Source organism: Seriola aureovittata, chromosome 3 (genome assembly GCF_021018895.1).
Source record: "Seriola aureovittata isolate HTS-2021-v1 ecotype China chromosome 3, ASM2101889v1, whole genome shotgun sequence".
Taxonomy (NCBI): Eukaryota; Metazoa; Chordata; class Actinopteri; order Carangiformes; family Carangidae; genus Seriola; species Seriola aureovittata.
In genome coordinates, this window is record NC_079366.1 from 10165288 (window position 1) to 10177491 (window position 12204).

A 12204-nucleotide genomic window follows, 5' to 3' on the forward strand; every position below is an offset into this window, starting at 1 on the left:
TTTCCAGCTATATATATATATATATATATATATATATATATATATATATTAAAAAATGATGTCGTAGATTTAATTCAACAGACGCTAAAACGCACACATACAAGCAGGATGGCAGGAGTCTGTTCCTCAGGGGAAATCTCTGTTTGCCTTGAAGGCACCATGCCATTCTCTGACCCACTTCCCCCCACGGTCTAATCTCCTCATCCACACATATGTTTGAGCTCCGATGAGTGATGCTTTTGTGGGTTAATCATGCAACAAATGCAGAGAGAAAGAAACACACATATTTTGTGTTTATCTATAGAATAAGGAATTTTATGAAACCAATGAGATCAACTTTCACATGAACAGCAGACAAGCTTAAAAATATGGGTGTTAGTTCGTGTTTGGTCAGGTGTGGAGGTCCGTGGCTTTCATCTGACAGCTGTGATATGTGTGTAAGCACATGTGTGCTGTGCGTGAGAAAGAGGAGCTGTCAGTATATTACTGTTGTTTTCTCTTCATTGATTCTGGATATCTTCATTATTTCACTCCATCTCTTTTTCACTTCCACTTCAGACCAATCCCCAACACATGTACACACACACACATACACACACTGTATTACACTATACGCTAACAAGCTTCTCCGTATTATGTGTGTGTGTTTGTGTGTGTTTGTGTGTGTAGGCCACACGGTGAGACAGGGCTGCCTCATGTGTTGGGCCTCCTCTGAGCTCTGGTCCCCACCGATCCCCATCCTCCCAGCATCAGTGGGATGTCCCAGGTGTGTCTCCTCTTGGCCTTGCTCATGCTCTGCAGCTGCACCAAGGTACGACTCTCAGCCTGACTCTGTTTCACACACCCACACACAGACTGAGATGTGCATTTTTATTCATTACACGCTCCCTGCGGTACCGCTGACTTTTACTGACAGTCTACAAACCCAAAGCAAGAGCTGGATGATGAGGAAAGGCTGTGTTAGCATAGCTGCACCTTGACATGAAGTCTTCAGGAAGTTTCATCTTCCTGCAGGTCTCCTCTACTAACTCCCTAGAGCTTGTGAAGGAGCAGTGGAGCAACTACAAGAACCAGTGCCTGGACTACCTCAACGCCACGCCCCCCACCACAGGTGAGCCCCTCTCCTCCCAGCATGAGCCCCAGTCATAATGAGATGCATGCAGGAGAATAAGCCTGACCTACCTGCACAGATTTCTTAGAGCTGCTCTCCACTGCAGGGCTGGTGTGTAACAGGACCTTTGATCTGTACGCCTGCTGGCCTGATGGACTCCCAGGAACCACTGTCAACGTCTCCTGCCCATGGTTCCTGCCGTGGTACCGGAAAGGTCTGTACGTGTGTGCGTTCAGTATGGGCGGGGTAGTTGTGTATATACAGTGCTGTGAAAAAGTATTTGCCCCCTTACAGATTTTTTATTTTTGCTTTTTTGTCACACTTACATGTTTCAGTTCATCACATTTTAATTCTTGGGGATCATCAAGATGTTTTATGGCAAATGTGAGACGGGCCTTTGTGTTCTTTTTGGTCAGCAGTGGTTTTCGCCTTGGAACTCTCCCATGGATGCCATTTTTCCCCAATCTCTTTCTTATTGTTGAATCATGAACACTGACCTTAACTGAGGCAAGTGAGGCCTGCAGTGCTTTAGATGTTGTTCTGGGTTCTTTTGTGACCTCCTGGATGAGTTGTCGATGCGCTCTTAGAGTAATTTTGGTCGGCCGGCCATTCCTGGGAAGGTTCACCACTGTTCCATGTTTTCTCCATTTGTGGATAATGGCTCTCACTGTGGTTCGCTGGAGTCCCAAAGCCTTAGAAATGGCTTTGTAACCCTTTCCAGACTGATAGATGTCAATGACTTTGTTTCTCATCTGTCCTTGAATTTCTTTGGATCGGGGCTTGGTGTGTTGCTTTTTGAGATCTTTTAGCTCACTTCATGTCTTCAGACAGGTTCTATTTAGGTCTGGCAGTAACCAGGCCTGGGTGGAGCTAGTGAAATTGAACTCAGCTTTCCAAGAAATGTGGTTAGTCACAGTTAATTCATGATTTAACAAGGGGGGGCAATTACTTTTTCACATAGGGTCAGGTTGGTTTGGATAGCTTTTTTTCCCTTAATAAATGAAATCATCATTTAAAAACTGCATTTTGTATTTTCTCAGGTTATATTTGTCTGATATTGAAATTTGTTTGATGATCTGAAACATTTAAGTGTGACAAAAAACAAAAACAAAAGGGGGCAAATACTTTTTCACAGCACTGTATATATAAGCAGATATATATATATACATATATATATCTGCTTAAGGAGAGAGAGAGAGATGAATACTGTGGCTCTTAGATTGCATAATTATGCAACATATACTAACACTTGAAGTTGCACCAATCAATATAGATCAATGATGCCACGCTGTTCAGTGGTCTGGGTCACAGACGCCTTTGACACCTTTCACCTTTTGGAGCTCAAATATTAGAGAAAAGTTAAATTCTGTAGCTTTAAATGTATTTCATCAGAGAATTCAGCTGTTTGGTGATTCCCAAAGCTGTCGGCTGAGTAGCTGCTCAGATTGGAGGCAATACTACATCTCGTTTTTCAGTTATATGCTCACATTTATTGTTATGCTCTTTTAACGGGCCATTGTCACCTTAGAAAGATTTTCTTTGATTGCATTTTGCAGATTCTCTTCGTGGCCTTGAAAACAAAACACTGTCCTCATGTGTTGACCGATGAGTTTATGATGTTGGAGGTTGTTTCCACTCACCACATTTTCAAACATAACTTTCAAAACGTCTAAAATGATATCTTGAATTTAAGAAAGCATGAACACGTGCACAGGAAATATGTCCTTTTTCAGACATGAGCTCCTCTTCAACAAACCTGCACGAGAAGTATTGGATTTGAGAGTTTTTCGAACCCAGGCATTGTCCCACTTGTTCAACTGAGGAGCTGACGTCAGTTTGTTTAAAAACTACAAGGCTACCTCGCTCATCCCGCGACAAGATGTGTGAGTAAAACTTCAGAGGAAGAGCTCTTTAAAGCATTCTTCTTTAAATTCATCCTGTGGAGTGAATGCAAAATGCTTTGCAATGGCAACACAGTCGCATCATCTCTCCTTTTCAGTCAGTGGGATGAAAGAACGTGGGATGAATGTCGTATTGAATAGAGTGTGCTGTGTTTGCAGAAAGAGGATTAGGCATTAATTGTGAAGGCCAAATATTAGTCAGCTATCACTCTACTATCAACCTGACAGCGGTGTGTGTCTCAGGGAGCAGCTCACCTGTCCTCTAGAGCTTTTTTACTCATTTTGCCTCTTGTGTGTAAGGCCTGTATCTCAAACATTTAGCACTGTTGGTTCATAGCATGTAGGGTCCAGGTTTGGTCTGCTGCTCTTTCTGTGGAGAGAGTTTATTTTCATGTTCAGGTTTGCTCCAGGTGGTTTGGCGGCTCTGAATAGGTGTGAAGTGGAGCATGTCACTGTTATTTCCTGTGGACTGGCAGCTTCACTGAGGTCTCTCTTTCTCAGTGTGTGTAAAGAAATTTCTACGTGCAATCTTTGAGATTTATTTAAAAAAAAGTCCTGTATTTTTAGAATTTTAAATGGGTCAGTTTTATCTGCCCCATACAGAAATGTAATACATGACATATACATTCCTATATTAAGTCACTAATAAGGTGACATATATGATATATTATGTGAAGATATAAGTTTATAATATATATGAAATACCCATTATAAGATTACATTTATTAAATTGTTTTATATGGTATAACATTAATAAAAACATGTAAAAACAATATACAAATTCTCTGTTTAAATATGTTTTTCTTATCAATGTCTAATTAATTTATATGATATTTAATATATACGTCTATCTTTTACATTAACATATATAATATCAACATATACTGACAGGCTTTGGGATAGATATGTTTATGTAACATATGTCTGCAATACAAGCATACAGGCATAGAGACCTATATGTCAATATGTGAAACTGTTCCAATATCTAATACTTTCAATATATACAGCACTGTACTTATATGTTTTTACTTCATGTGTGCATATATTTCACATATGGGAATTAAATATATGTAAATCTGCATATGAGGCAGCACACAGATGCAATAAAATATCCAGATCCAGTAACATATTTATTTTTAAAACAATGTTACTGGGATGGGAAAGGGTACACATGCAATTCAAAAATGAATTCTCATGTCTCATGTGTATCTCATTCTCATGTGTGCACAGTTCAGCAGGGTCTGGTCTACAGAGTCTGCAAAGAAGATGGTCAGTGGGCACAAAAGAACACCAGCGAATGTGAGGACGACCCTGGTGAGGTGTGTGTATACAGCACAGCGTGTTTGTGTGTGTGAGCATGTCTGTGTGTGAAACTGCAAGTAACTGTGACTATGTGAGAATCTGTTTGCAGTGGCAGATGGTTCAGCAATACTGTGACTATGACTGAATGGACACTTAAACTTGACACAATCTGAAATGATTCAGTGTGTGAAAGTCCTCCCATCTGTTCAAATGCTCTTTATGATCGTTTTTACACTGTGTGTGTGTGTGCGTGTGTATGTGTGTGTGTGTGTGTGTGTGTGTGTGTGTGTGTGTGTGTGTGTGTGTGTGTGTGTGTGCGTGTGTGTGTGTGCGTGGGTGAAAGCAATGCACGGAAGTAACCGACAGTCTCTCTGTTGGCTCTGCAGCAGCAGTATGGACGCATCCTCAGTCAGTTACGGATCATGTACACAGTGGGCTACTCGCTCTCCCTGGGAGCTCTGCTACTGGCACTGGGAATCCTCATCACCTTCAGGTAGAACAAGTGCGAAGAGTAACGAAGGGAAGGTGAGGGGAGGAAGAAACAGGTAGATGAATGAAAGGAAAAAAGAAAGAAAAAAGGAACAGAAGGAATCAATAAAGGGGGTATTGAACAATGAGAAAATAGAAAGAGGTAACCGAGGAAAGAAGAAATGAAAGAAGGACAGAAAGGGAACGAAGCAAATGACAGAAGGAAATAATAACAGAGAACAGGAAAGTTAAAGTAAGGAAGAATGGAAGGAAGAGGGAGAGGGAAGGAATGGGGAAAACAATGGGAAAAAGATAGAAGGAAGTCAGGAAAGAGGGGGTTAAGAAAGAGAGAAACTAACTTGGGGACAAATAAAGGAGGGAGAATGGAAGGAAATAAGACCTGCCAGAACAAAAGAAGGACAAATAAAACAATGAATGAAAGGTGGAAAAGGAACTAAGGAAGGAAAAAAAGTCAGGAAAAACTAGAGAGGATGGAAGGAAGGAAGGAAGGAAGGAAACGTAGAAAGACCAAAGTGGACAGCACGAACTGAGGGACAGAAGGGGATTCAAAGAAGGATTGGAATAATTATTTCGGTTTGCATTCAGAGTAGTGAATGCAACATATCAAAGTGAAAAGTCATCACACACTGTGACTCCCTCCGCACCAGGAAGCTCCACTGCATGAGGAACAACATCCACATGAACCTGTTTGCCTCCTTCATCCTGAGAGCTGTGTCCATCCTGGTAAAAGACGCCCTGCTGACCCTCACACTGGACCCCAGGAGCAGCAGCGACACGCAGACACAAGCCTGGGTCAACATGCCGGTCAGAGCAAACACACCACATCTGCTATGAGTTGTGTTCTTCACGTGGATCCTCTTTGGATGACAGAAATTTAACAGAATCTAAACCGAATTTTAATAAAAATGTCATAGCGACTACTTATGAGATGAGACGCAAACTTGTAGAGCCCATCCACTGCATGGAATTTCACACCTTTGCTATTGAACATAAATTGCAAAGGCAGAATAGTGCATGCAGTTGACAATCAAAAGACAGAGGGTTGCACCAGATATACACAGATACTTATACATACCACTCATATATTAGTGTTTATATTTATTTAGTAGCATATGACTTATACAACTCCGTTTTGGACAATGCAGCAATTCAACATAGGTTTTAAAAGCCTTCAACCATCACAAAGGTTTTATAACTTAATAAGCTACTGATTAAGTATTGATTGGGTGTGTCTAGACACATCAAATCTTTGATAACAAGAAGGAGGTATTTTTCCAATACTATTTATTGAGGAAGTAAGTGAAATGTTGTCTTGGGTGTTTTAACCAAGTGTAATTTGCTAGAGATGACAGTCAAATACTGTGTCATTAAAAGTTTATTCAGGCATCTTCTTCCAGTTCCACTTGCACCTTTCTTGCAACGCTGCAAAACATTTGCATTAGAATAAACATATATCTCATATAAAATGGAACAAAGTGACATTGTGTCTGCATCAATACACATTAAGTTTATGCAATGAGCAATTAAAAATGTACTGTAAATGTGATTGGTAGTTTTTGTGGTGAGGTGCAAGAGACATTGGAAATGTATTTACAGTTATGTTGTAACGTTACATGTTGTGAAGGATAGTGGGCAAAGGGGAAAATGTATGTGGATGAGAGAATTGAACAGTTCATGTGGAGGACAGCAATCCTTGTACTATGGACTGCTATTGAAAGCAATGATTTGTATTTGTTTTATATACATTGTATTGAGCTTCAGTGTGATTCAGTGTTATTTTAACTAAGCTGGAGCAGAATATTTGTCAGCCCTGATTGTTAAGGAGCTCTGACTGAAAGTGACAGTTGCTACTAGCAGAGAAGATGTCACCTTGTCTTCATGTTTGTGTCCTGTCTGTGCGTCAGGCTGTGACGTGGTGTCGTGGTGCCATGGTGATGATGCAGTACAGCGTGATGGCCAACAATTATTGGCTGCTGGTGGAGGGCATCTACCTGCACAGCCTGCTAGTCATCACAGTGTTCAGCGAGAAGAAGTACTTCTACATTTACCTGGCCATCGGCTGGGGTAAGAACCAACGCTCTACCTCAATGACTGAAGGCCACAAGCTGACTGTGGGTGCTGTGGTTACATCATTTAGGTAGATCAAGTGTAGACTAGTGACCAGCTTCTGTCAGACAGTCATTAACAGGAACAGTCATCAGCAGCAGGAAGTCAGACAGGAACAGGAATGGTTAACAGGTATGTAAATAGACCAAATATAGAGCAAATACAGAGCAGCTGTGTAGGTGAATGTTATCAAGATGAGTCAGGTAATTCACTTCTCTGAGGACATCTAGGGGGCAGGTGTGGCACGACGGGCTCTGAAATGACAACAGAAGGTGAGTAGACGGTAGAAGAGAAAGATAGATCAGTGGTCACTGTTTAGCATATGCACATATTGAGTGATAGGTCATTATAATTATCTGAAATGTCTGTTATGGCACCTCTGAATCTAAGTGCAAAATAAACAATGGTTAGAGACGCGATGCAAATGGTTGGACACGATGTCAGAGAACATTTTCCCTTATTTCCAGGGAAGTAGCTTTTAGGGGTCATTGTTAGTATTAAAATTCACTGTACAAGACACAAATACATATGTTACAAAATAATCTCAGCTCAAAGCACCACGTTGGTGATTTTCTGAGCTTTCAGTTGTATCTCAGAGTCTTCTTCAGTAATGCATGATTGTTCATCTGAGGGAATCCAAAATTGAATCTGGCTTCACCAATTTTATAGAGTTAATGATAATCTTTTTTTCATTATTATAAACATTTTAAACCCGCACATGTCTAAACAGCATTCAACATGTCAATTCAGTAGTTAGAAAGTCAATAGTTCTTTCTTACTCCACACCGTCAGATATTTTCCATCTTCTAACTTGTAGTCTATTAAACTTTGTGCAGCTCCCTCTGGAGACTTTACTCAGACTTTCTCCCTTTTGTACTCCACGACACCTGTAAACCGACTTTGATGTTTAAAATTGCTGGACACTCATAATCTTCAGACAGTGAGAGTGAATCAGTCATTATGTTACTGTTTTAATAACTTATTTTTACGAAAACATTCATAAGGCCAGTGCAGCTGCGGTTTATCATTTCACACCTGCTGAGGTCACCTCTTAATTTTCTTATCATCTTAAAATGTATAGTGACTTTATGATGCACATAATAACTTTTCAGCCTGCTATTCTGAGATAACAACTTAACTGTATAATTATCTTGAGGTTTCAAACATTGGTTTTCCCATGATTATGAAAATCCTCACTGATAAGAAATCATGGTCTCGCCACAATATTAACTGGATTGTCCGGCTGATGTCAGTGAGTCATTGTAGCCTGACAGGGCAGACACTCTCCGACAGAGAGGGCAGGCTTATGATCAGATGAGATGTTACTTTAATCAAATTTGAATACAGGCAGAAATGGCCTTATATTATATTTTTAAAAGACCTTTCAAGTCTACATTGGATAAGATGAGAATATATAAATATTTGTCTTAATATAATGAGATTTTAAACTCATGATTGTAAGAAAACAATGTTTAATGCATGGGTAATGATTGTAATGATGATAAAATCATTGCATCATGATAACTGGGTTAAAGAATAAATATAGCACAAACTCTAATTTGTTATATATACGTATATATAGAAGATATAGCCCGGGCACAGTGATAATCTATGATGTCATGACTAATCTGGAAACTCAACAACTGTATGTGTTACGAAGTTCTCCTCTGTTTGTTAACTCATCAAAAGTCTGTTCTCTTTCTCATTTTACCTCTGCCATTCTCAGGTGCGCCGCTCATATTCGTGTTGCCGTGGATCACTGTGAAGTATCTGTATGAGAACGAGGAGTAAGTTTAATCGATTTCATAATATCATCACATCAAATGAAAGGCAGTGTACATGTAACATCTTCTGTCTGTGAAGAGAGAGACGGCTGTAGTTTTCAATGGCCTTTCCCTTTGATTTCTTTAACTCTGTTCATGTTCTACTGTGTGAATATGTGGCAACTGTTTGGATACAGCGAGAAGCTCAGTATCGTAATGATAACAGCAATAAGTTATAATGTAAAATGTGTGTGTGTTTGTGTGTGTGTGTGTGTGTGTGTGTGTGTGTGTGTGTGTGTGTGTGCATGTGTAGGTGCTGGGAGAGGAATATTAACATGGGATATTGGTGGATCATTCGTTGTCCTATACTGTTTGCTTATCTGGTAAGATCATCTGTCTCTTGTCCTTATATTGCCTGTCTGACATTTTACAATTGAACATGATGAAATAAGTTCAAGTCCATAGTTTGCTGAGCTACACACACACACACACACACACACACACACACACACACACACACACACACACACACACACACACACACACACACACACACACACACACACACACACACACACACACACCAAGGAGGACATTATTTTTACTCACATTAATTTCCTGTCTAGCCCCAACTTACTCTAACCTTAAACCATGTCTTCACCTTAAATTGAAATAATGATTTACATTATGGAAACTTGCCTTTTGTCTCCATAAAGAAGACAAGTCCCCATAATGACCCTGTATAGATTAGGTCCCCACAACATGAGTAATACCTAGACAAACACACACACACAAGCACACACAGCAGCTGACATTCACCAACTGTGTCTTGGCGAAGTAGTTTTCTGAATAGAGACGCCTTAATGTGACAGATGCTTGTGTTTGAGAGAATATAGATCAGGCAGTTCTTGGAAGAGAAGTTGGAGGAAAAACATCATTCACCTGCTGTTCTGAATGTTTCACAAATTTCACAAATTCCTGACATTCATTCTTGAACATCTCTCCTCGCTAAAACTGTTGACTGAATGCCACTCTGTGCTCTCAAGTGTAGCTTCTAACGATGATGTTATGTGGTAAAAGTCAATTCACTCTTCAACAAGTCTCATGGGGAGGAGGCAGTGTCAAATGACTTTTACTACAGCCTCTGTGCAATAATATCATATTAAATTATTCATAATTTTATTCTGCCTCAGTTAGAGCTGGGCAATATCACTTCAAATAAATATCACTATTTCAAACTTTTACCTTGATAATGACAATGCAATGAAAAATTACCTATTTTATATGCTATTTTTTAATTTCTCTTTTTTTGAATGCCATGCACTCTTTGTATTAAGCGCTGTGATTGTGTTCCAAGTGATTAAACAAATTGGTTTTAGTTGGGTTTTTGTTCTGAGTCATTTTCACCGAAGCCAAAATGTGTTCAAACGATAAACACAACATTCTTTTTAGTTGCTGCCTGCCCGGGTTGAGGATCAGTGTTTGTCCCCCTGTCATCCATATCACCAGCTACACTTTGAGTGAGCGCAGACACATACATTTGCACTGTTGACCGATGGCAAAGAGTCAGTCAGTCAAAGAACAGTGCTGACCTCTGAGGTGAGAGAGAGAGAGAGATGTTTTCAAATTTTACAATATATCCAGATCTAAATGAAGAAATTGATTTCCGACTTTTTTTATGAAACTGAATTTTTCTTTAGTGAGTAAGCATGCCCAAGGTTTTCTCTTTTGCACATTTGAAGTAATTTTTTCTTGTTTTCTTTCAGTAACCTTTAGAGGCCCTAGGAGATAAAATTATCCACAGGAAAACGAAATTAACAATCTCATTTTTCTATTGGTTGTATGTTGTGAACCATCTCGCAACCCCTCATATTTATCCTTTTTTTTAATCTTAAAAAACAAAAGCAGCGGTAAAAGTTGTAACAGCCTCATTACAGTGAGATTCTAATTATGATCTCAAGAAATCAAAATCAATTACTTCATAATATTCTTAAAATTCCCACCCTAAATTGGAAGACTGACTTGTAGCTGGACTATCATTTGCATAGTGTTTTTAGTATTCTTGCACATAGATGTACCACAACACACACGCACACACACACACACACACACACACACACAGACACAGAAATAAATTATGGAATTCCTCTTGTGTGTTTCCTGCCTCCTGTTCCCATAGAGACAAACAACATTATGGATGGACACACTTATGAGCACAAGTGCACATTAACTAACAGTCACAACCTGTGTGACCTCATGCAAAAGCGTACGTGTACACACACACACTCAAAAATGTATTAATGAACCTGCTCATTTCCCGAACTGTGTAAGTCCTGCGGTGCTGTATGTGCTCTGTGGAAAAAGTCTCTTTATTGTAATGGTTGAAATAGTTGCTGTACGGTTGTGTAACAGACATTATGTCATATGTCATCCAACAACAATCCCAAACACAACCCTGCGGTTCAACTATTGTTCACACGCACATTCACACCTAAATAAACTATGTTTGTGTACACTCGAACACACACACACACACACACACACACACACATCTGTCAAGACAACATACACACATTACCAAACTTGGAGCGCTAATAACTTGAGTGCTGTAATAATTAATGTTCTCTGTCATCAGAGAGGGTTCTGCATTAGATCACTAGATGTGTGTGTGTGTGTGTGTGTGTGTGTGTGTGTGTGTGTGTGTGTGTGTGTCTGCCCAGGTCAAAGCCCACAGGCCACAGAAAGACTCAGGAGTTTAAAAAATGACAGTCCAGTTATGGGCATTCTGTATCTCTGTCTCACACATTAAGTCATCTAAAAATCTACAGAACATATTTTGCATATTTGTTGGCCTCCATTTAACTCCCCTTATCTTCTTCTTTCAGATTAACTTCTTCATATTCATCCGAATTATCAAAATCCTGATGTCTAAACTCAGAGCTCATCAGATGAGATACACCGACTACAAGTTCAGGTGAGAGAACTGGGGATATTTGCCAGACAGGTGGTGTACGAAAGGTCCTGTAGTGTTCTGTAGAGATGAGTCTGCAGAATCAGGTGATAGGTCATTACTATAATCAACCCCTTTAGTAGTCATGTGATCTATCATTATTATAGCTTCTTTAAAAGCTTACAAATTAACGTTTTACCTCCTTGCATTTCATTTCAGAAATAGTTATTATACTGAATAGTGTAATGAAGTATTTAAGTATTTTTCTCCTGCTATATGTTTGTATAGCTTAACGTTTTTTTTTTTTTATTATAATATAATGTAAATTCTTACTCTGTAAAGTTTAATGACCCTGTTCCATGTCTTTTTTGATTATGAAGCAGGTCTGGGTTCTATATTAATAAGAAAGTATCAAACCATCAGGTCCTCTGTAACCCACCGTTCAATCTTGCAGGATCTGGTTTCTCACAGTGTTGACCTGAAATCTGCTATATTTTTATTTGATCACTCAGAAAACAGTCAGCCAATCAGAAGAGAAGAGGCCCTGGTTTTAGGTACTTTAAACCACAGATATATCTTCTT

General features: G+C 39.4%; 1 protein-coding gene across 3 annotated transcripts in view; it reads left to right on the forward strand.

Annotated features, from left to right (window-relative positions):
• gcgrb (glucagon receptor b) overlaps positions 1-12204 on the forward strand; it is a 47633-nt gene that overhangs the window by 31017 nt on the left and 4412 nt on the right. The window contains exons 2-12 of one of the 3 annotated variants that reach the window (XM_056372976.1): positions 670-811; positions 1015-1111; positions 1218-1325; positions 4243-4331; positions 4701-4807; positions 5451-5607; positions 6708-6867; positions 8636-8696; positions 8986-9055; positions 11558-11646; positions 12135-12176. In XM_056372976.1, the coding sequence (XP_056228951.1) occupies positions 758-811; positions 1015-1111; positions 1218-1325; positions 4243-4331; positions 4701-4807; positions 5451-5607; positions 6708-6867; positions 8636-8696; positions 8986-9055; positions 11558-11646; positions 12135-12176 (1034 nt within the window). In that variant the 5' untranslated portion in view covers positions 670-757. Of the gene's footprint in view, positions 1-669; positions 812-1014; positions 1112-1217; positions 1326-2780; positions 2995-4242; positions 4332-4700; positions 4808-5450; positions 5608-6707; positions 6868-8635; positions 8697-8985; positions 9056-11557; positions 11647-12134; positions 12177-12204 lie in introns of those variants that run through there. The other 2 variants (XM_056372977.1, XM_056372978.1) reach the window with 2 other exon arrangements.